Here is a 25223-nt window from a genome sequence, read left to right as displayed (position 1 = left end):
GGGTGGAAGAAGGGAGGAGAGTGCAGAAGAAGGGAATAGAAACTGCAGGCTTTGCTAATTGCAACCAGGGGAATGGAGAGGAGTGAGACCACACAGAAGAACCAGGGAAGTAGGAAGAAGAAACAAGGGGGGAGCAAAAAGATAGGAAGGGAGAGGAGGACATTCCCCTGGTGAGGCTGTGTGACTGTGGTACCTGTGGCCAGCCAGGACATTTTTGATTTTTAACCACCTCAGTGATATGTCAAGCAGAGAGCTGAGTTCTAACAAGCAATAATGAATATGAGGGGGGAAAAAAAGAAGAAAGTTAAAACAAAAAGGAAGAGGGGACAGGGGAATAAAAGGAACGTGCTAGTGTATGAAAAAGCCATGAAAAGAGATAAAAGGAAGGAAAAAAAATTCTCTGGCAACAGGTGCTCAGCTGGCAGATGCTCTGTAAGCCCACAGAAGATGAATGATAAGATTCAGTACAACCACTAGCAGGCAGTAAAAAATTAGTATTTTCTTTCTGCTTAGGTCTTGATTAGTAAATAGGAAATTGTAGGCACGGATTTGTGTGGGTCCTCATCAGAGCTTTAGAACATATTGGAATGTGCAAATTGATATCCTTTAATTGTAGCAAAGGCTTCTGGAGTACAGGTGGGCAGGAGAGGTCAATCCAGATAGCAGCAGGCGGGCAGAGCAGGGAGCAGACACAGATGTACAGGGGAGAAAGGAGCCAGAAGAAAGCCTGGTTTAGAGCTTAGGGAGAAGCTAGACGGGGATTAACTGAGCGTGAAGTATTCCTTGGCTCCCGCATACCATGCCCCTGTATGAAGGGATAACAAGCAGTAGTACTGGTGTAAGGATTTGTGTGGACTCTCAGCTTAGGGGTCGAAAAGGAGGTCATACTTTGGGCAAAAGCAAACTTCCAGCAGGGTCTCCTCGCACACACTCTGGGGTCTCGGGCCCAGAGGGAGCCGTACCCTGCTCCCGCCTGCAGCGCCCGCTCTCGTAGCTGCCCGTGCGGTGCCGGAGCCCTCGGGGATGCCGAGCTGCCCCCATGGGCGGAGGAGGGGCAGGGCCAGCCCAGCCCAGCCCAGCCCAGCCCGCCTGCCGAACGCCCGGCATTCGCACAGAGCCCCGGTGCTGGCCGGCCCGGCTGCTCCGCCGGCGGCTCCCACCGGCACGGGCTCCAGCGCCCGTGTTTAGAAAGCGCTTCCCTGCTGCCATCTGCAGAAATCGATCCGATCTTTTTTCTATTATTCTCCAGTCTAAGGCGCCCTTATCGCCCAAGCCGCCGGCCGCCCCATCCCGCCGGCAGCACGTTAAGAGCCGGTGAGGGGCCGGGGTCCGCTTTGCCGGGCGGGTCCCTGCCGGCTTCGCTGCGCCGAGCGGCGGCGGGCCCGGGGGTGCGCGGAGGAGGGGGCCAAGTCGGGCCGGCCCGAGCCCTGCGGCGGGGCCGGCGGCTCCCAGCACCGGCCGCGGAGGGAGGGTAAGGGGGACACCGCTGCCGTGCTCCCGCCGCCGGGGTAGCGAGCGGAGTCCCCCCGACCGTCCTGGCAACCGGCTGCTAAAACTGAAGCCCCAGATGCGAGGAGGGGAAGGATCCGCGGCGCAAGGCGCAGCGGGGGAGGCGGCTCCCGCAGCCCCGTGGCACATCGCCGGCTGGAGGCGGCGGGATGCTGCTCCGGGGCTGCGCTCCGCCAGCGTGCCTTAGGTGTGGGGGCCAGAGCAGCCCTCTGTGCTAGAGTGATGGTGCATTTTCCTCCGGCTCCGTCGCGGGGATAGTGGGATGGTGCCGCAGCTCGAGAAGACCTTGGCCGCTGCCTGCCGAGGCTGGGCAAGATCTTCCCTCTCTCTCTTCTCCCTGCTTTCCCCGCAGTGCTCGTTTCTTCTTCCCCTCGTCACCTCTCCGGCCCCGTGCCCGCTCCAGCCCCTACAGCCGTGACGGTGTTTTATTTTCCTAACGTCGCAGCCGCGCGTGATAAACACGGACACCCGGGCGCGCCGTAGGCAACTTCGGCAGCGCCCGGGCGTGTGCGCGGGGGGTGTCACTGATGTCCCTGCCCGCGGGCGCGCTTGCCACCTGCGGCTCGGCGCCGGCCGGAGCGGTGCGCGCACATGTCTGGGCGCGGAGAGGCGCGGCGCTGCCCGGCCCGCGCCCCGTCGGGGCCGGCGCATCCCCGCAGCCGGCGGGACGGCGGCCCCGGGCGCAGGGGTGCGGAGCGCCGCCCGCGGCCCCGCCGGCCGCGCTGTCCCCGCGCTGTCCCCGCGCGGCCGCCGCCGGCGCTGCCCGGCGCTGCCCCGGGCGCTGCCGCGGGGCGCAGCGGCTCCGCCGGCCCCGCCCGCCGGGCCCCGCATCCCGCTCGGCCAATGGGGGCGGCGCGGCGGCGCACGTGACGCGGCGGGCCGGGACCTGCTGCTTCCCCCGCGCAGAGGGATGCGGGCGGCAGAGCGGGGCAGGCGGCGGCGGCGGCGGCTGCGCGGCGGCGGCCCCTCCGCGCCCCTCCCCCGCTCCCCGCCGCCCGGCCCCTATGGCAGCTGCTCCCCGCCCCGCCGCCGCCCGCACCCCCCGCGCCGCCCCGCCGGGCTCCGCCGCTCGCCCCAGCGTAGCGCCCGGCCGCCGCTCGCTGACCCGCTGCCGCCGCCGGCCGGGGCCCCGGGATGCCCAGCGGCCCCGCCGCCCGTCCCTGCCGCCCGCCGCGCCGCCCGGGGGGCACGCCGCTGCCGGAGAGTTGAGTTAGGAAGTCATGGTGCCCTGGGAGCCCTCCCCGCCCCGGCAGTGCGGCGGCGGCGGCTGGACGCTCTGCGACTGCTGCTGCTGGCTGCTGCTGCCCGCCGTGCTGCTCGTCCTCGCCCGCCCCGACAAGCTGGCGGCCTTCCCTACCTCCTTAAGCGACTGCCAGACGCCCACCGGCTGGAACTGCTCCGGTAAGCACCGGAGCGCCCCGCGCTCGGCCCCGCCGTGCCCCGCCGGGCGCTCGGAGTTGCGCGGACGAGCGCGGGGGATGCAACTTCAGAGGGTGATGCCGCGTCCCGTTGAATGCACGGGAATAGCGAAGGCTAAAAGTGCCGGGCGTCGGGGCTCGCCGCCGTTCCCGGTGCGACCGCAGCCCCCGGGGCCCCGCTTGCCCCTTACTCCGCGGTGCCGGGCGCGGCAGCCGCGCCCTCCGCCGGTGCGGGAGGCTCCCCGGGCACAGAGAGAGAGCCCCGGCCCCGCCGAGCGCGGCTCCGCGCTGGAACGGGGCACTCGGCGGCGGCTGCGGGAGACGGGGCCGCGTGTGCGCATCCTGCGGGCGGCTGCTGCCGTGCGCACCGAACGGAGAGCGGATCGGGGCATCGGCGTCACGACGCCGGGAACCCGCTGCCCGTGTCTTAAAGTCGGGCTGACCTTTGTAATGGGTTTCCTGTGCAGGTCAGCAGCCGGTCCTTCTCCGATACCGCAAATAATTCGGGAATTAGACTGTGGTAGCCTTCTAAGGGGAAGAGCGTTATTTGGGGTACTGCGTGGATCGCACATGACGTGTTAGATCGGGGGGAATTTGCACTGTGAGCTCTTCGTTTTAAACATATAGCGATATTGATAAGAGCGCTCGGATGTTTTTTAAAAAAAACAATGGATTCAGATCTTAATGGGTTTGGAGTCTGATATAGCTGTTTTGCTTAGTATCTTGCCACTAGCTGTTGGAGTGGGAAGTCAGCTAGCGAAATCTGAAATTCATGCTTGTATTCGTGAACTGAATGTTCAGGCAGATCTCTTGGTTTTTCCTGGAGAATACGAAGGCAAAGAGCTCGGTTCACTCAGCGGCTCGTGGGGAACCTGGCACTTCTCTTGTTAACTTAGAGGTCATCAATCTTCATTGGGATCAGGCAGACCATCACAGAAAACACACAGGCTGTTTGTCTTTATTACTGGGGGCTTTGTTGTGTCATGGGCTGGAGAAATTCCGATTTGGACTTTTGTCCAACAGATTTGTGATCGGATGGGGATAAGTTGATGACATTTCCAACCCAGAGCCATGAAATAGCATAATTACCGGGTGACTTTTGAGGAAACCGAGTGCGTGAAATGGAAAAAAAAAAGTGTGTGAGGTAGTGGGGAGTAAGAACTGAGAGGAACACCGAGAGAGAAACAAGAGGAAAAGTGAAAAGCTGAGGACAGGGAAGGACAAAAGGAAATCTGGACTCTGTCAATTTCATCAACAAGGTTGTTGTGCTGTGTGCACTAAAATGCAATCATCCCATGTTGTTCCTCTTGCTAGACCAAAGCTGACTTTTTTTTCCTCTCTTTACATTTGAGGTTACGATGACAGAGAAAATGATCTCTTTCTCTGCGACACCAATACCTGTAAATTTGATGGGGAGTGTTTAAGGATTGGAGACAGTGTGACTTGTGTCTGTCAGTTCAAGGTAAGAAGATTGATATTTTGTTCTCTAATTCACTAATGAGAATACAAATCAAGGATCTGCCTTTATAACCTATCACTTGGCAATTTATTTCTCTATGTGCAGAGAAGTTAGAGGGCAAACCTGGCAGTGTGTATAAAAGCTGGCAGGAGAACCAACTGGTGTCAAGAAGACATAAGTTTCTCTGGGAAAATGCAGATGCTGTGGCTTTAAATGTCCCTTTGGGTCTGCAGTTTCAGGTTGTGCATTTCTGATTTTTCATCCCTGCCCTTTTAACGAGGATTTAGAGTCCTTTCTAAATTCATTTCTGATACAGATCATGGCTTATTGTATTCGGAGTTCTGATCTAGTTAAAGAAATGGATCTGTAATGTGCTTATGCAATATTTTCAGGAAGGGCTGCATAGTGACAATGCTTCTGCCTGTTTATCTGCCCAGCTGATCAGATTAAGGAGCAATCCCTCTGTTCCAAAATGATGAACTTCCTTTAGGTTTTATATAGTTTTAGGAGAGCTATTACTGAGTAGTAAGGGGTTTTCCTTCTATTTCTTCTCTCTTCCTTTCTCAGCTACATCTAAACCTCAGCCCTTCTCAAAGTCAGATGATTTCATTATGAAGGATTCCATTTAATGTTTTAGCTAACTCGCAGAACAGCTGGTCTTTAAATAATGACCTGAATAGAAACTGCACAAATTAAAGGAGTTTAAAGCATGTACCAGCACAGGGTTCTATGTGTGTTTATGCCCCAATGTTTTTCTGCATTTTAATGTGGATTGGTGAAGTTGTGAAACTTACCATGCTGATTTGAGTGTTTACAGTAGAGCAGGCCAAATAGTGCACAGCTCAAGACTGGGCACATCTGTAATGACTGTGTTAATATTGAGCTTTCATAGACCATTCATGTTAAAGCATTGTAAGTATCATTTATATTTCAAGAGACAAACATGCCTTTGGAGATAAAACCCAAGTGATAAGTTCCTTCATTTTAAGCAAGGAAGGAATTTCCTCTAATGAGAGCAAGACAGTAGTTCTTAAATGCTTGTGTTTCCCATGTTGGAAGGGAATTCATATTGACTGTGGGAATCTTTTATTACATTTGGAGTTTGCATGCAATCAGATATTCAGTGTGAGAATGCTGTTTTGAGCATTTGCCTTGGCTCAGCATATGCAGTGATACAAGGGTTGTGGTCTGGTCTGTTTTATCTTTCTGTAAGGAAAAATCTGTAAGGCAGTAAAATGTCTGTGACTTGTTCCATTGCCTTGCTGGTAAGCCAGGGCAGATGTTGTGCCCTGAGTCTCAGGAGCTTAGAGCAGCCACAGAGAGTGCTTGGGTCTTGTCTTTGGTCCCAGTTTGGTGTTGCCATTTGGAATAAAGCAGTGAACTCATAGCCTGGAGGGTGCAAATTCAGATGTTGCCCTTGGCAGGGAAGAGGCATTGGGAGCGCTGTTTTCCCAAGGCAGGATGCTAATGCCTGGCGATTTGGGGTAAATGGAGCTAGGTAAACCTTTCCAGGCTGTGTGGTCCCCTCTTTGGGAAGGGAACAGTCTAAGTATGCTGGGTTTAGCAGTTCTGTAGAGGGCAGTTGAAACAGATTTAAGGAAATCAGGCAATTGGTATATGAATATGTAAATAAGATCAAAATAATGAGTTGGGCAATTGTGGGCCGATCACTAGGAAATGGGTTGAAATCAACAATCTTTGGTTTCAGTGGCCGTTGGATCAGGCCCTGTAAACCTCAGAGCTCTTTGTCTTGCTGTGAGCCCTCTGTGGAGCTGCAGGGCTGACTGTGACCTTGGAGGGCAGATTACCTGTGGCTGATGCTGTGCCAGCGCTGCCAAGGGCTGCGGTGCCGGGGGCTTCTGTAGTCAAACGCAGCGCTTTGATACAGGCTGAGCTTGAGGGGATGTTAGCTGCTCTTGTAACATCAGTGGACACCGTGACAAGCCAAAAGGATATGCCACTGGAGTAGAAAATTAATTTTTTAGCATGGTGTCTGAGGCTGGCTAAGTGAGGCAGAGCTGGCCAGGTAGTTTATGTCACGAGTAACGGGGACCCCATCAGAATTCAGGGCTCCCATTTCAGTGACAACTCTCTGTGGCGATAGTGAGCAATCAGTAGCAGGCTCCTCATCGCTAGAAGTGTGTTTTGTGTCTTCTTCAGGAATTTGAGAAAATAGACAAGGATAGAGAGCTCATTTTGCCTCACTGCTGATGAAAAGTTCTGGGCTGACCAGCCTGTGTCTTGAGAGGCTGAGAACATGGAAGGGGAGAGCAGGGCTTCTGCAGTCTTTGTTTGGGTTTGTTCAAACCAGACTTACAGATGCTTCATGTCTGCCCAAGTGGAGTTAAAAGGAATTTATTTTTATTTGAAAGGATGAATATGATCAGACTGCTCTGGAACACCCAAGTTAGTCTTCCAGCCCTGGAGAGCGAGCAGGCATGTGCTGAGAGAGAGGTTCATATTGGCTGGTTCTCCTGTCACAGTCTGCTGTGACAACTCTCAGTGAGACATGTATTTTACTGAAAAACACCATGTCCCACTCTGATCAGGAGATGCAGAGTCCTTGTGCAGGACAAGCCCAGACTTTGGTGCTGGCAGGGAGGGAAGGCTCTGGGACAGTGCTGGCTCCTAGAGGAGGGCTGTGCATGTGGGAAACCACCAGCCCTTCCTTCTCTCAGACTCAGTGGGTCCAACAGAAGGGGTGTAGAGCTGTGCTAGCAGGCAAGTGGTTGGAGACATGGCTTGCTGGAGTCTGGACCTGTATGCCCAAAGCCATAGGTCTGGCAGCTGGGCTCTTCCCTCTGACATTTCATGAACATGTAAAAAAATGTACCAGGTATTTCCATCGTGTCTTTTCTCTTGAGTCACCAGTTTTTATGGGAGGAAGGAGTCCCATTTTCATGGATGTCGAGTCTTCCACGTACTTCAGTGTTTGTGGAGCTGCAACATCACCTGTCCTGATGACCTGTTGGACATCACCTGTTGGACATCCAACTTCCAGCTTTGTTATATTTCCAGAATATATTTTTGTGCTGCTTGGTTTGAGATGTGGGTGGCATTTTGGGAGTAGTTGATCCATGGAAGTATTAGAAGGTCAAGCTTTTAACTGTGTTACCAGCAGGAGGAGTTACACAGGTTACAATTATCTTTAGGAAACAAACCACCTGCTTTCAGTGCACTGGAGTGATCCAAAGGCTCCCAAAGATGGTTTGTCCCTGGCTGTGACAGTGAGCACTCGAGGCTGCAGGTGCTGAGGAAAGCAGCCTTTCACTGACTCTTGATGGAATTGCATGAGTCCATTTCTCTGCTCTACAGCTGTATGTTAACAACTGGCATGTGTAAGAGAGCAGTGAAGACATGGCGCTGTGCTGCTGGGTTTAGTGGGAGTTTTAACATGGATTTCCCTCAGGGCTTGCTCAGTCCTTACTTGGGGATGAAGAATCATCCCTACATCTAGGGCCTGGTCTAGTGAGTCCTAAACCAGTGACAATAATATGTCACTAGAATGACATTCAACGCTTGATATTCTCTAGCACCAGCAAGGAGGTATTTTGTGATTGTGATGAGCTGTGAGTACAGGATTCAGCATGGGCAAACACAGGAGTCTGGCTCTAGTGGGTTAGGAACCTCCTGGTGACCAACATCACAGCCCTCTCATTGGTGGTCTTGTTTTCTTTCCTGGGTAACTTCCATTACAGTTTCCAGCTCAAAGCCAAGGCAGGATCCATATGGAAGATATCCCTCCCTTTGCTCCTTATGGCTCCTGCCTTTCCCATCTGAATCCTAGTTTTCCAAAGGTGCTGGTGGGAATAGTGGACTACTAATACTTCCTGGGATCCTGGTGTCTCTCAAATGCATTTTAAAATTGGCCAGTCTTTGGAAGAAGCTCCAGCCTAGCTCATAGCACTCCTCTGTGTGGATTGGGATTTCATCATTTATGTGGGGCTGTCTGGCCTTTCAGATCTGCAGCTGAGTCCGTGTCAAAGATCGTCCCTTGCTCTGGGTGAAAGCAGCAGAGGAGTTGCCTTTGTGTTTCTCGGGCAGAAAAGTTGCCTCTGTGTTTCTTGGGCAAAGAATCCAACCTTGTTTCTACATGTAAGAAAGCCTGTTGAGATACTCCAGGCCAAATTCCTCACAAATCCTTGGGTGACAAGCAGACATTACACCTAAAGCAAGCATGATTTGATGCTTCATGCTTTAAAAAATATGCACGATTGTGTTAATTGTCCTGGTTATGTATTCCAGATCAGCCTCTAGCAATTGCTGTTGAGCTTCTGGATGAAGTTGGCATTTTATGCTTGAAACATTGCTCAGATTTGGAACATAATGGTGAAAATAGCCTAGAAACATTTTTAATCAACAGTTTAAAATCTCTGCATGGAGGAATCCTTCATGAGGAGCAGAAGGAGAGGATTTCTACTGTTGTGGCTGCTGTTTTTCTTCCTTGTGCTGTGGGAAGAGGGTGCTGGGGGTGGGCAACATCTTGGGAAGATTGAAGAGAATACAATGCAAAAGGAAAATGTCATTTGTTTTGGCCCAATCAAAATGTCACTCTGACCAACTATGAATAATTTCTTGGCAGCTGCTCTGTGTGGAGGCCTGCAATTAATGCAATCTATGCAATTGTTTGTGTTAATCACTTCTGTAGTCATTCAGTTTAAAGCATTTTTGATGTTAATATCCCTGATATTTCAGTTCTGCGTGTTACATTGTGCCCAACAAACACACCTTAGACACATAATGGCATGATACAGCTAAATAGGATGTATGATTTCTTCTAAATTTTTACTTGGATTTAGGCAGAGGTTAGCGTTTGTAAATAATAATTGTGATCATTCCATTTGTTCTAATTAAACAATGAGGCATACCAGGAGTAGGGTAATCACGAGATAATCATATCCCTGGTATAATTGCCATGTACTGGGCACATCCAAGTATTTCTAAGCCTCCAAGCATGATTATCTTGTGATAACTGCACCCCGTAGGTTGCCCAATTTTCAGTCTAAAATGAAATTATTATCTTTCTTAAATGAACGAGAAGGGGCAAAACTGTCTTCCAGTGGGAGAGGAAATCAGGCAGAGCTCAGCAGGACTTGGAGCCAAAGCAGGGGTGTGTGGTGTGAGAAACTTCTGCACTGGCTGGGCTCGCTGCAGTGCTGCTGCTCCTGCCCACTGGCCACCGTGGGGAGAGCTTGAACCTTTGTGGAGCATCCCAGCTGCAGCTTGCCAGGAACAGAAGTGTCTGTGCAGAAAGAGGGATGGACTTGGATCATTGGTGTCTCAGAAATAATTTCCCTCTGCCAGTCAGTACTTGAACAGTTAGACACACACTTGTGTGTGCAGACCTCCGTAGCACTGCCGGGATGTGTGCAGGAGGAGGGGAAGAGGGAGCCTGTTCATTACTGTTTGTCTGGAGCCATCCAATGGAAACACAGGAGCTGTGGTTGCAGATGTGAGGAATCATTTGCCTTGCCCTGTTCCTTCCCTGGGAATGCCTCCTGCTCCTGCTGGCAGTCAGAGACCTCTCTGGGGCACTTACTGAACACTTTGCCCATTCAGATTACCTTTCCCCTAATCTCTTCAAATCTGATTTTTCTTTTTAAAAATACCCCTCCCTCTCCCCAGTAGCTGTGAAGGTGAGAGAGGATTGCCAGTGTCCCCCTCTGTTGTTTTCCCAGGGTTTTAATGCTGCCAGGGAGCAGGGGTGTGTGGGGGCACCCCAATGGGTGCTGTGTCCCCTGTGCTCGTGTGACTAACGCTGCTGCTCTCTGTCCCTTCCCATCAGTGCAACAATGACTACGTGCCCGTGTGTGGCTCCAATGGTGACACCTACCAGAACGAATGCTACTTGAAACAGGCTGCCTGCAAGCAGCAGAGTGAAATCCTGCTGGTGTCCGAGGGATCGTGTGCCACTGGTAGGTATAACCAGCCTGCCTGCCAACCTGCCATGCCCCCCAGGAAAATGGCCTGGGGATGGCAAGAACCTTTTGCATTCTTGCTTTCATTACTGGTTAATTTTTGGGGGCATGAGAAGTCGCTGCCATCCTTCCCTTCTAAGTACTTCACTATAGGCTCTGACACACTGTACCCCTGGCACTGTTTGGAAGAGTTCAGCACAGAAGTAGATTTGTTTTTTAATTTGTGTCTTGTGCTCCTGATCATCCTGTGCCCTGCCTACACTTCTGAGCTGTTAGGACAAGTGAACTGGTAGCAGATTAATTGAGCAGATGTCTGATAAATGGGCATCTGGATTACCACAAACCTCTCCATAATCTGGAGAGAGAGAACTGGAGCATTATTGCCTGCAATCCAGTTCCTTAGGTTTTTCCTTATCCTTGTAGGGCCAGATCCCCAGCTGGTATGATTCAACAGAGCAGTGGTTGTAATGAGTCCTGCCAATTTATACCAGCTGAGGATTCAGTCCAAAGCACACGTAATGAGCACGTCTGTGCCACAGGTGTTTTGTTCTGGACTTGAGGAAACTGACTGGCGTGTGAGACAGCTTTGCTCAACTCTGAGCCTTGTGAGCTGTTTATATCTCAGCTTGTATGAAAACAGCCAGAAAGGTGAATGAGCAAAATCTGCCAGGAAAACCCAGTTGCTTATGTGCAGGAGTTCTTGATGTTTTTCTTTCGTGCTCGGTATCTGTTAGAGGTGGGCAGTGAAGTTAACTTGAAAAGAGCAGGAGTAAGCCTTTGTTCTTGAGAGAGTTCTTTAAACTTAAAGCAGAATTTTTTCTTGGCTGAGGATGGAGGAGTCAATAAAAAGTACATTAGACAAACTTTTTTCAGTGCTGTAATTTCATGTTTCATACACCTGAGAGAAAATAAACTCCTTTCTCTGGAAATGTTGTTCTTCTCTGAAGCTGTTACCTGACAATTTTCCAAAAGAAAAAAACATATGCTGCAATTTTTTTGTCCATAAATTGGTATTAAATGGAGCTCGGGCTGACAAAACCTACTGTGGTGTAGGATTTGTTCAACTTAGTAAATTCTCTCAGCACAGCAACTGGTCTTTTTGGTTCAAACTTTTTGATTAAAGAGGTAATTTCAGCACATTACTACAGTTTTTCAACTTTTCTGAAACTTATTTGCCTGCTGGCAATGACTGTGTTGGCAGTTCTCTTTGAAGCACATTGTGGATTTCAGAAACAGAGAAGGGAAAAAAAAGATATTTTCCTGAAGCCTTGCTCAAGGTGTTTGGCCTCTTTTTCCTTTTCCCAAGGAGGAGCTCAGTGGAGAAGGAAACAGCTATTTTCCTTAGGTTTTCCCAGTGGGATGGGGCAGAGAGAGAGGGTGCTGAAGAACCCCCAGCAGAGACGTGGGCTTCTGGGGGAAGTGTCAGTGAGCACCCTTCTGGCCCTGCCTGGCAGGGCAGGAGGAGGGACACGAGGTCCTTTTCTGCAGAGAGCCAGATGCCGTGGCAGCTCACTGTGGCAGGCAGGTGATAGCACGTGCTCTTTTCTTTCTGTGTGCTGGGGAGATGTGGCACACCTGGAAAAGCAAAGCTTCCCAGAGCCATGGGTGCACTGTAGTGCAGACCTTTCTTCCCTCCTTCCTCAGTAGCTCATTTGGGAAAGAGCATCAGGACAAAGGATCAGATCAGGAAAATCCAGGACATGGTCACTGGGAAAACACTGTTTTTTCCGTTCCCTTTTTCAGCCACCTTTTGCAGCTGTCCTTTGCAGCCTTGCTGAATGAATCTACTATTTGAAGCAATTCTTGCAAACAATTATTTAGCAAAAATTTTTCCTTTTCTTTCTTAGTTTTGAGCAGTGATGGCTTGTGCAAGTTCAGACCCACCAGACCTCCCTGTCAGTAAATGAGATCTAACAGTTCACAGGGTACTTTGATCCCAAAGCAGAGTTTCCAAACTCTTTCTGTTAATCTTGATGCTGCTAAATGCATAACTGTTCCACTAAGGGGGAGGATAGGGTGGCAGCCTCCCTCCCTTCCCTGCAGAAGAAACTCCTCCTAGGCATTATTTTTGGTAGCCCTTTGTGTGTGCATTTCCATGCTTTGCATTGCTTAGAAAGTTTCTTACTGAAGCTCTGGGCTTAGCAATTTTGTGATGTTACACTTTCTAAATTTGTGACTCTCATCATTCCAGCCAACAAAATGTCAAGTAGAGGAAAGAGAAAGCACTCAGTTTTGAAACTCAGGAACAACCTTGAGAAAAATGGTGTTTTAATAATTTACCTGAAGACTTTGAATAATAGTAATTTATTGGTTTATTCCAACTAGTTAGAATTTGATGAAATGTCCTGTTTCCTAAAGATAATGATACAAATTTACAAATGGGTTTAAAATTTCTCCTTGGTGAGGATTTAGTAGCGACCAACTGGAGTAACTTTGTACTACTGTTGGGAACAAAGATTTATCAGTCTAAGTACAACAAAACGAGGTAGAGACTTCTAAGGGCATTGCAGCATTCTGTGGCTTATTTTATTTTCATCTGATAGAGAGACTTTAAAATGAAAAAAAAACCAGAGACACGAGGAAGATGGCTTGAGTGAATTACATTCAGATTAGATCTCAATAATTTACCCAGGGATGCCATCAAAGGCGAGGTACACTGTAGTACACTTCACTGAAGCCTTGCTTTGCATGCTCCCAGCACATACTGGAGCACATGAATATAAATTCCTTTCTGTTCTTTTCTCAGATGCTGGCTCAGGATCTGGGGACGGAGGTAAGAGCCCTCTTTTAATATCTCTGCTCTTATGTGTGCACACATTGTCTTCCACAATTTCAGATTGTAAGTGGATATACTTTACAATCTAAGTTGTTGCACTACATACTGTCTTTTGTTCAGCTCTGTCTTTGAAAAAAGTGGTATTTTGCATTTCAGTCAAGCTGGAACCTAATCATGACATGCTGTTTTCTAGGGAAATTCAGAAAGCTGTGTTACTTCTAATAGGACTTGGAATTATTCATAGATTGTGCTAGGAGCTCTATCTCCATCTACTGTTACAGTTGCACTCATTTGTTTTATGTTTAGGATAATATTTCTTTTGTTTTTAAAACATGAGCCAAACCCTTGGCTCCTCCTCACTGGAGGATTCGAGCCAAATATTTTGTGGTAGAAGAGAGCATTCTTTCAAAGATATGAAGAAATGTCACAGGGAAAGAACAATGTGTTTTTATAAGAACAGGAACAACAAAACTGAACGTGGAAATAGCCTGAGCCCTTTGTGGCATACAGGGGATACTGTAAAATGTAGGCAAACCAGCATTTAAGCAGGGGCTTCTTCTATTGTTTTGGGGGTTTTTTGCCTTATTTCTTGGTGCAGTCATAATGGATTTGCTTGTCTGATATCAGTCCTTCTTGGAAGTGCAAGTGTTTGGTCTGGGTAGTGCCCTGCCTTGGGGTAGGGAGTGTGACTTTTGGGGTAGGTCAGCCTTCTCTGGGGTTCAGGGCTAGTGTGGGTGGCTTGGGAAGGCTGTCCTGGAGAGCTCCCTGAATAAGCTCCAGGAGCCCCCTGGCAGGGAAGGGCAAGGCCAGCATCAGGCTGGGAGGCTGCTGGGGCAGCCACCAGGAGCTGAGCCAGCTTTTGGTGTGACACAGACAGCAGGGCTGGGCTCAGATCTGGTTTTATGGCTGCTCCTGGATGGATTCAGGTTTTTCAAATACAGTCATGTTACTTGGCAAAGTATGCCCTGGTCCTTGTTTGATTTTGGTAACCAGGAATCAGTGAGTGCAGTGTGTATGGAAGGTATTATTTTACCTGTGAAGTGGCCAACAACATGAGCATGAGGCACTTCAAGGGGTCTGATTTTCTGACATCAGACTCAGGCTGCTTTCTGGAACTCAGGATACTTCAAGATGCTTCAAATCTGGCTCTCCAAAAACTGCAATGTAAAATATTGCTAGTTTTTTCCAGCTATTCCTATTTTACTCTAATGTTCTTTTAGATTGTGTTTTTAAACCATTACAGCAGAAAAATACTTTGTTCAGTGCTTACTAGAAATCTACTATTTGATTTATATGTACAATAGGGTTTTCACACCTATGGTCAATAAATTGGTTTTCAAATGAAGTTGCACTAAATTCATCATGCATGTACTAAGGAAGACAGATAAAGTTTTCAGTTTGTTTTGTAATTAGGAGATGGGAAAACAAAGTTGGCCACTTTCTGAAAGTAATTAATTCCATTCTCAGAAAGCATAGGAGTTTAAAGGCATGATTTCCAAAGACTTTCATTTTAGAAGCTCAGGTTGACAGACAATGAGCAGAGCAGGGCCTTGGCATGACTGTGCAGGTAGTAAGGAAGCAGATTTAGGAAGCAGACAGAACCAAGTTGGTACATGTGTTTAAAGGTCTGCAAAGCTGCCTTGTATTATTCAAGATTTAGTAGGCAGCTATGGCTGTTCTTGAAGTACAAAAGTATATTTATGTGCCCAAAGAAGCTAAATCCAGACAAGTAAATGTTGTCACTACATCACTCTTTACTAGACATGGTTTTGTTGTAAAAGCTGTAATAAATTTTGGATGTCATCACAGTAAGTCTTGTAAAATCCACTCCAGCAGTCATGAGTGGGACATGTTCCTATGAGAAGCCCGAGGTCTTAGGCAATCTTCTGTGGTTTCTGATTTTTCTTGAATTGTTTTTTTCTTTCTTATGCTTCTCCAAGGAGTCTTGGTTAACAGAATAACCAGTGCAACATCTTTTTGAGCAAAACTCCTGCCATAGGGATGGTCCCAGCCAGACAGCTGTGAGATAAGGGAACAACATTTTCAACAGACTTGTATCTCATGGTTGGATTTCTTTGCTCTGATGAGGTACATCTAGCAAGAAATGAACTCAAGTTGTGTTGTTCTGGTTCTTAGAACATGGCAAGTTTCCAGCTTTGAGGTGGTTTCCCCCATGACTGATACCAGTTCAGCTCCCAGTGCTGCTGCTCCTTCAGTGGAGTTGTCACATGAAAAGTGAATGGCTAGAGGGCTCAGATATAGCTGGAAAGGAGTTGGTGTGAGGGACACATGTAGATAAGCACACCATGTGGTCATACAAGCCTCCTTTTCTCAGGAAACTGGTCAGAGCATGAACAAAACAGCCAGGGGCTGTGTTTTGGTGCCATGTTTTCCTTTTAGGTGTTCCCATCTGGGTTTGCAGGGAAGTCTTCTCAATTCACTACGTAGGATTTGGGGTTTTTTGCTTTCTTGTCATGGTTGCTGAGATCAGAGGGGTCTCAGCTTTTCAGCACTTTTAATGATCTTGAGGGCTTTCCAGAGGTGATTTAATCTTCCTTTATGCAGCAATAACATACAAAAGTCCCCTTATTTGTAAAGTGATGAGGGAATCTTAATCACATTTGATTACTGAGCCTTCAGCATACACTTTTGGGGATATCCAGTAGATGGGTAGGACAGTAGGTGTTCAAATTTCTTACTGCAGAAGACATTTTTCCCTGTAAATGAAGATGAAAAATGCAGAATCAAGAGCCATTTCAGTGTTTTGATTGCAGAAGCTGGGAGTGTGGTGTGGAATTATTTAAAAACCCACATCCCAGAAAGATACTAATCAGAAAGCCAGAAAGGATGAATGTGAAAGACTTTATACAGAGAGTAATTTAAAGAGATTCCATTCATTTTCATCTATGCCGTTCTCTAGACAACTGGGTTTTTTTAGAACCCAATGATTCATGTTTTGGTCTTGAGCAGCTTTATAATGAATTCTTGCTCGTTTCCTGGCTTCCTTCTAACAGCAACAAACTCAAGATGCAGTATTTCATTATAGCTCTTAATGGGCTAAGAACATCTCTCCTCGATTTCATTTTCACGCTGAGCCCTCCTTTGCCCTGCCTGCATTGTCTGCACTCCCAGCTCTGTTGATTGGCTTTCATTCACAGTCTGGTGGATTCACTGAAGGTGACTGTCACCCTGGGTGTTGCTGTGACCCCGGCAGGGGAGTGCATAAGCACCTACCTTAGATTCATTTCAGAGCCTTCTTCAATTTCCATTCAAGTCCTAATGACTTCAGTGGGAATTCTGTGGGGCCTTGAGTACACAGATCTTATCCTAGCTTGATTTTATGTTAATTCTTTATGATCTAGACTAAGGCAAAATAAAAATAAACCAACCAAACGAGTGATAATTCATCAATACCATCATCACCATTTATTTTACAGTAACATCTAGAGGTGCTAATTCTAAGATTAGGACTCCAGGGTGGTACACCCTGACACTGTGAAGCAGTTCTTCACAGTAGGGGAGAGAATAAAAACTGTGAAGCAGAGCCTGGGTATTCAAGTTGGGCAAGGGCTGGAAGCTGCATCACATTCCAGTGTCTGAATTGGGAATAGCACATGTTGCTATTGCTTCAGAGCCAGCCCAGTGCTGGGGCTTTTGAGCCCCAGTGTTTGTCAGCAAGCCCATGTGACATCCAGAAAGAATCAGAGATTATACTGCTCTTAAACTTATTCCTGATCTGTTAGACAAACCTGAAAGGCAACAACCTTACAAGACACCTTCTTTCCCCCCCCTCTGCCTCTCTTGCTTTGTGTGTGTATTTTAAGGATGAGCATGCCTTGTTTGTTTGTTCATTCTTTCAATTTATCCCTTCAATCTTACCCAGAAAAAAATGAAGCCCTGCAGCTTTTTGTAGGCGCCAACATGTAGATTTAATGATAGATTTGGTATTCTGGTCTGCCTTTCCTGTTGACTTAGAGATGTGTGAATAAACACATACATATTATAAATCTATATGGAGCAGCAGTCATCTTGAAACACTAACCCAGAGAAAACAGGCAGGAAAAAAATTAACACTTTGCAGCCCATGTTATTTTTTAAGGCAAACCATAATGCAGCATGTATATGCTTTTTATTTTATCCTTTAAACAACACGTAAATGGCTACTTTGACCCAATTGCCTTTGCATTTTCTCCCTACTAGTTTTGAATGGCTTACTTGAATTCAGCAGCTCTGCTGCTTTTCCAGTGATTTCCCTTTCTGCTTTATTACAGTGTTGATGGATGGGCAGGGCTATGCAGAACACGCTGAATATTGCTGTAAACACTGTCCTAGCAGTCACACTTGAGCCAAAACACACCATAAAACCTGGAGTGTATATTGGTTTGAACGAAGCAGTGTATAAAATGCAGTGCTGATAAACACACACATACACACATGTTCTCAATATAGGGGAGAATACTCTGACTGTTCTAGTTTAACCTTGGAAAGAAAGGGAATTCATATTTTGAGCTACAGATTCTTTTCCTGGGTGTAATAGGTGATTCAAGCTTCTCTCATGTGAATTCAGAATGTCTGCTGACCCCACGTGCGATTGTCAACTGCAATAAGGAAATAGGAAAGCTTCTTTTACTCTAATTTGATTTGGGAGATATAATTTCAAGCAGCATCAGAAGGTACAGAACCAACTATAGCAACATGCAGCAACTGGGTAAATACCTCTGGAGGGAATGTTTAAATCCTAAATGATTGACCTGACTGTGGTTGGTCAAATATGTCTCCTTTGTTAAACGGGTTTTTACCTTGTTAACCTCAGCATGGCACGGAGCCCAAACCAATAAGCTCTTTGAAAGGCCAGGTTTATTAGCTCAGGCTCTTCGTTGTCCTAACATGATTACATGACTTCCAGTTCAGGGCTGGTGCTCATCTGACCTATATAAGAGTTAGGTCAGGGAAAGGCAGTTCATGTCTCTTTTTGGCCTTTAAAAATTAGGAAAGGATGAAGTTCCCATATGTTTTTGTTGACTAGAAGAGAAGCACTTGCACATTCACAAGTGCCAGGCTCCTAGACCCCTGCCAGGGCATTTTGTGCTGGGTAGGATGCATTAGCCATTTTGGAAAATCTTAGGAAGTGTGGAGATGACAGGAATACCATTTTTTGGACTCCTCCTGGGCTCTCATTCAAGCTAAATGTACTGAGCTCATCAACCCTGCTAGGCTGAGATGCTTGGGCAAATCCCCATAGCTCCTAGAAACTCCCCAGGGTTCTAAAGTACCAGCCCTGGAAAATGGTGGGCTTGGATTTCGTTGCCTGGATCTTGCCTGTGTTTTTCTTGCTGCTTCTGAAGCTGGAATGCATAAACATCCAGTGAAAAGTGCTGTGTTTTCTGCCTGTGCTTGCTGTGTTATTGATGGGCAGCAGTCCTTGCTGTGCTCCTGGTCCCATCAAGCAGGCACTGAGAAATGCCATGAGGAAGAGTTTTGAATGATTTGTGGCCTGTTTTCAGCCATTCATGCAAAGCTGAAGAAAATTAATAGGAGATGCCATGAAGATCCACAGACTTGTGTAGGCAAGAAGTATGAATGACGTTCATTCATAGCCTCTTTCCTGCATTATGCAATCCTTTAGGTTTTTGGCACTCTGTGTAAGTAGTTCAGAGCCACACAGGGATTCTATGAATGGAAGATGTTCACCTACATTAAAAACTACTGAGGATGCCCTGGTTTTGCTTTAGAAGTCAAAATTGCTTCTCTGCATAGAAACAGAGAAAAAAATCCCAAAATATGCTGGCTAATCATATGCAATCTGTAAATCCACTAATAACTAAGTCATCAAATCATCAAACAAATCCTATGATACTCCAGCAAACAGATTAAAAAAGCAGTGCCCAATCACAAATACTCATTTATTGGACTGTTGTAAACACAGCAAGAGAGATGTAGTGGTCTAGATTTGTCTGTTACATCTCTGTAAACCTGGATTAATTTTCCTTGTGACAACTGTGGAGTCACTAGAGATTAGCCGAGATGACAGTGAGAGGCAAATCTAGCCCACTGTTTTGCTTTTTTGTGCAGGGATTTCTTCCACAGAGGAAAATAATGGTTTTTAAGCTTTCAAATGGCTCTTCCAAGCTTGCTGCAAACACCTTCCATCATGGGGCAAGAGCATGTGTTCAAGCACATGCTTTGGTTTTATCACATGCTTAAATGCCATTGACTTTTAAATTTCTCTTCTGAATGTGGATGTCTTGCACAAGTGGGATCTGAGGCGGTCTGGGAGTGACCGGAACTGCTTCAGATCCTCATGCATCTCATCATTATGTATTCTGTGGTTTAGTGGTTGAAGAAGCTGATTCACTGTGCACTTGCTTTGAGCAGGTTTTGGTGTGACACAGGATTTTGTTAGATGCTCTCATGAGACCTTAAAAAGAACAAATGGGATGAAAACTGCCAAGTCTCTCTCTAAAGCTTCGTGTGTTTGCTTTCTCCAACTCTTGCATTTCAGATCTCAGCTGCATCTGGCAAATTTAATGTATTCTGCACTTGATGTTTAAATTCTCTTTTGTCTAAGAGGTTTTCTTTCCTTTCAGAGATTGGGAAATGAAACCAGAAATTTTGCCTGCTATATTTGAAGTCAGTGGGAGTTCATCTTCAGGAAGGGCACAACTGATTCCTAGACACTTAGCAAACTGGAGACAGCCTCCTCCTTTATGTAAATGCACACACAGGACAAGTTTCATCAGTGTGGTACAAGCCCAGGAATCCAGAGCAATTCATAATCAAATCCAGACGAGTTAGAATTTTATGGGAGAGCACTTCCAGTTCTTAAGATGTTGCCATGAGCCTTCTAGCCCAGGTTTTTGAATAGCTTTATAGAACATGCTTAGTTTCTACTTTAAAACAAGTACATAGCTTGTTGCTCAGGAGAATACTTGAATAGAAGCCCAAAGTGTTCAACAACAGGGAGATCTCTAAACTGCAGTTTGAAAATATCACAACTCGGGGAAGAAGAGGTCAAAACCATTCCATGTTATTTTAAGTGATTTTTTTTAATGCCTTGGACTTGTTGATACCATTTCTTCTAGCTGCATGGGAGTTAGATCATGATGGTGCCTATTTAAGCCCATTGAAAAAGCAGATATCAAAGGAGGGCTCTTATAACCCCTACAGCCCCAAATATCTTGCAGGTAGCAGTGTAAAGAGAGCTGATTGAGGAATTTTAGTGTTGGTTTTCCATAAACCTAAGACATGGGAAAGTTCTAAAGGTCTGAGAGAATGTAGATGTGTAGGTATTAAAAAGGGGAAGGGGGAAAAAAAAATCAGATATTTATAGGCCTGGCAATCTGACATTGATTGAGGTAGAACAGGACATGCAGTCCCGGACCTGCTCAATAAAGAAATAAATGAGAATTAATGCTGAGCAATATGGGCTGATGTAATAGATTCTGTCAACTAATTGAAATGTTATTTACGAAGCTCCAAGTTTGGTTGATATGGTGTACGTGGATGTCAGTGAAGCGTTTGGCATGCTGCTACATGGCACTGATTAAGGAACAAGAATTGTGCAAAATTGACGTGGTATGCAATTAGTGGAGTAAAAACTGCCTTTCAGGATGTAATTATAAGTGGATTTATCATTGTTAGATAGACAGCAAAAGGATCTGCCTTGTGCTCTTTATTTATTTGTTTGTTTGTTTTACCAATGACCTAGGTGGGCACATAGTTTTTTCACTGATCAGGTTCTCAAAAGTCATATCTGGGGAACAAAGAAATGAGTGGTTCACTGTCACAACCCCCTCTGATTTACATGGTACTCTGGTGCCAAAGCAGGTCCCTTAATGTGGCCAAACATAAAGCCACAACCACAGAGCAAGGACGAGAAAGCAGAAAGTGAGTGGGAAAATGCTGCTGGAAAGGGTGATGCTCCAGAGAAAGCTGAGTTTTGGTAGGGACTGTGCTTGTGTGAGAGGGCTCTGCACACACAGCAAGGCCAAGGGCCACTAGTGTGTTTAAGAATCAGGCTCTTGAGCAGAAGTAAGGATGTCAGATTACCTCCACCTTCCCCAGAGGAGGTGACTGCAGCTCCAGAGGCCCTGAGAAGCAGCGGAGCAGGCTGTGCGCTGCCAAGGGCGTGGCTGCCAAGGAAAGGCAGCCCTGAAAGCTTTGATGCCTTAGGCTTTGTCGGGGAAAGGAAAGGGTTGCTCAGGTCACCATCAGTAAGTACCAGTGTGGGGAGCACAAACGAGCAGCAGGCTCTTTATGCTGACAGACAAAGGTCTAATGAGATGCTGGGCTGGCAATTAAAGCTAGGCAAACTCAGAGTGAAGTATATGTGTGTTTGTAAATGAAGGCAATAGCACAATGAAGTAAGTGATTAAAAGTTATGTAGGATTCTGCAGCGCTTGAGGTTTTGACCCTTGGGTGTCGGGATTGCTCTGCTCAAATGGGGATGAATTTGAAAGTCCAGGGCCTCTGTCACATGGAAGATCACAACAGATGCTCAGCAGCTCTTAGTTCTAGGTACCATAAATTAGTTTACACGTGAATTAGGCAGAGTATAGCTTATTTTGTTCAGCAAGGTTGCTGTGCTAAGCAGTCCAGAAAGGGATTGATTATGTGGATATATTTGTTCATTTCAGAATCCACACAAGCGTGTTTCTCTCTGCCCTCTCCCATCTGACTGTGTACATTTACATCTGCACGTAGGGAAGCAATGTGGGCTTTAGTAGCAAGTGGAAAACTTCATGCATAATGCTCTGCTAATTGCTCTGTATTAAAAAATAGGCCAGACTACCCTGCATTGCCTCTGAACAGTTCTCTATGTTGCCAGTGCTGGATAACTTCAGTAGCTCCTAAACTCATGTGAGTTGTGACAGACCCCTTGGAGCTTCTCTCTGTCCTGCACTGCTTCCCTCATTCCCAGTGTATTCACTGGTCTATTCCAGCTGGTGCTTGGAGGGAGTCCAGAGGGAGAGGAGGATCCCCAGATGTCTCTGGGGATTCTTCTCCCTCTCATTTCTCCAGGGGAGAATCACTCCCAATGAGCTCTGAAGTTCCAACCAGTATTGATCATGATTGAATATAATTTGATTTTTATCTCTTGCTGCAGAGAGCCTCCCTGTGTTTGATGTGGTGTGTGTGATATGTTTGGGAGGTGAGAGAAAAAGTACCAGAGTAGGCTGGAATTGCTTTGGCTCATAACACGCTGTCCACTAGACTCAGACAGAGAGGCATCTTCATATTTGTTATAATAGGGCCTTGATAAATAAATAAATAACTTCTTCTTTTGTACAGTGCCTGAAATTTTCATCAAAAGAGGGGGAAGCCTCTTATATGAATCACAAGGCCAGTGCAGGACAGGTCTGTGCTGTAATTCATTTAGACAAATGTTGAAGTGAATTGATGGACTCAGGTTTGTTTAGATTAGTGGCCTTTTGAAAAATGAGTTGTCCCGTGTGTACAATTTTTCAATCTGTTTACATCTAATTAGCTGTTCAGATTGGCTAAAATTAAGTGGTGTCACCTGTAATGCATTCAGAGGTGAGGTTATGATAAAAGAGGCTCTTTTATAATCTCTCCAGCAAGTGCCTTGGAGTGCTGGCATAGTGTGAACTGAGGGCGTGTGGAAGATCTGTCTCTAAGGTGGAAGCAAATATAATCAAGCTGCAATCTCACAAATGCAGTGAATTGTCTACAGCACCTCTGTGGTACTGATTCAGAGAGAGAGCAAGTTTTGCTGTCATCCTCTCCCAGGACTCCTTTTTGGCAGGTGTCCCTGGCTGGCTGGGGCGTGGTGTTGGGGCGGCTGCCCTTGTACCCTGGCATCTTTACCTGTTCCACTATTGATTCCTGCATGCTGCATATTCCTCCCTGGAGACAAGTCATTTGAACAGCTTGAAATCTAAAAACTGATTGCTGCAATGTCAGGTTTCTAATTCTGCAGCACAGCTGACAGCTCTGGAAAGTCCCTATCAAAGGCAGAAAATACAACATTCTTCAGCAGACTTTGTTCTGCCACCATACGGCCCCAGTTCTATTTTACTGCTCCAAAGCCTACAGGCTTTCACAAGTTTCTGACCAAAAATTCTGCTATTAATATGGAAGCTTCTTGGCAATTAAGCTGTGCTTATTGCTGCATCAGTGCTTTTAGACCATGACCAGCAAGCAGCACCCTCTGCACGGCAGCAGCAATTCACTTCTCATGCTTAGTCATGGATACACATCCAAGGAGATTTTGGCATAGGTTTTCTCAAATATTTCTGAAACTTTTTGTTAGTCTTTTCTTTTTTCCTTGGCTCTCTGGAAGCTTTTGCTAGGGATGTGCAGAGCAATTCCCTGCCCTTGTATAGCAATCCCCCAGAAACAGAGCATTTGAGTGTTTGCAAAACGGTGAGCTCTCCCATGGTGAGTTTTGGGTGCTGTCACCTGGCTCCTGCCTCCAGCATTCTGTGGCATGGCACAGCAGTGCTGTCCCCTCTCAGCTGGACATCGGCCCCACAGTACAGGACATCATGGGCTGTGGATGAGTCCCCTCTCCCCATCTGTGCCAGGAGTGTCCTGGTGTCCTCTGGTCCCAGGATCAGTGGTGATGCACCTGTGTGTCTGTGCTGGAAATGAAAGCTCAACAAAGTGCTCAGAACTTCAGGGGCAGGGTCCTGCCATCCCTCAGGTGCCCCAGAAACAGCAGCAAGGGACCTTTCAAAGCTGGCTCCACAGGCCCTGAGTGCCTTGTGAAACCTTGGCAGGCACTGGAGAGGCTCAGCAGATGACTTGGTGACAGCACCCAGCACCTTTGTCATCACAAGCCCCTCCTGGCCCAGAGTTCTTTCTGGTTTCCTCCTGGGGTTTTTCTCCTCCTGCCCCCATGTGACTGTCCCTTGCTGGGGTGGTGTCTGAGCCAGACCAGGTTCCCTTGTGCCAGCAGGGAAAGGTTGCATCTTTCCTATGCTGTGGGATCCTGCAAAATGTGTTCCATCAAATCTGAGGGCCTCAATCCCAATGCTTCATTAGTCTCCTAAAGGTGAGGATGACAAATGACTAAGCAGTGTCTACATGCAGCAGCAGTAATTTTGGCTTTTTGTTGAAATGAGAGCATTTTACACGGAGAGGGACTCTTTTAAACCAGTGGAGTAAATCTGTATCTGAACCCATCAGTGCTACTTAAGGGCTGAAGATACAAAGGTGCAGCATGTAGTAGCACCTCTGCTATAAGGAACTCTTTTCTGCATGCCTTTAGCTGCATAACAGCTGCTTTTAGTCTGAAATTTTCTTTCTATTGTCAGGAGGATTTTCTTGGATTCCTTTTTATTTGAAAACGCTACCGTGAGCCACTTTTGAATTGACAATAATACATAGGAAGTGAAAAGTTTTGGGTTTAAGGCATTCATTCTTACTTGAAAAGAGTGGTTTTAACAGGCATGAGCTGGTACTGGGCTGTCTTTCACCGCATTTGCTGTTTTCCTTTGTGCCTATCCATGTAACCTGTATCTGAGATTTAGGTACTTCCATTCCATCTCAGTTCCTGTGGTACAGCATTTGTTGGTTAGAAGAGAACCTGTTGATTTCCATGGGCAGTTAGGGTCAGGTAGATCTGTTTTACAGAGATCAGGTACACTGAGAATAATCCATGGCTTGATACAGTCTCAAGTCAGTACTGGGGTGGACAAACAAGTACCCTTAATTTGGAAGTAATGCTGAGAAAATCTGTCAGTGATTTATGCATTGGAAAGAATATCTGAAGTAACTTTCTAGAGCATTTCAGTTATCTGCAAAAAATTATAAATGCAGAGCACAGGAAGGTTTAAAGTAAATAAACAAATGGGAAGAAACTTCTACACCTAGTATCCTGGGAAGTCACTAGGCTACTTCACCATGTTTTCCTGTCTCCATCTCTAGATTTTCCTGCTAAATTACTTTTCAGCTTCACAGGAAGGAGAGATTTTGCTTTGTCTTAACTAGGGAATTAAACAGCTGCTAGGGGCAGGAATGATGGTGGCATAAGCAATCAATCTTTGATCGTATTATAGGAGATGTATCTTCTTTCTTGAGGAGATTACTGGTGCAATCTGTATAATTAGGAATACGTATCCCCATTTGTTTTAAACAGCACGTGGTGGCTGTGCACATAATCTGAGCTTTCTCCCTTC

At 46.7% G+C, this 25223-nt stretch overlaps 1 protein-coding gene across 1 annotated transcript in view; it reads left to right on the top strand.

The window, feature by feature from the left end:
- The first annotated feature begins 2468 nt into the window (after positions 1-2468).
- TMEFF2 (transmembrane protein with EGF like and two follistatin like domains 2) overlaps positions 2469-25223 on the top strand; it is a 125172-nt gene continuing 102417 nt past the window's right edge. The window contains exons 1-4 of the mRNA XM_030951994.1: positions 2469-2910; positions 4280-4389; positions 10172-10301; positions 13051-13077. Coding sequence (XP_030807854.1) covers positions 2730-2910; positions 4280-4389; positions 10172-10301; positions 13051-13077 — 448 coding nt within the window. The 5' untranslated portion in view covers positions 2469-2729. The remainder of the gene's footprint in view (positions 2911-4279; positions 4390-10171; positions 10302-13050; positions 13078-25223) is intronic.

Source organism: Camarhynchus parvulus, chromosome 7 (assembly GCF_901933205.1).
Source record: "Camarhynchus parvulus chromosome 7, STF_HiC, whole genome shotgun sequence".
Lineage (NCBI taxonomy): Eukaryota > Metazoa > Chordata > Aves > Passeriformes > Thraupidae > Camarhynchus > Camarhynchus parvulus.
This window is presented reverse-complemented; position numbering and strand designations above follow the sequence as displayed.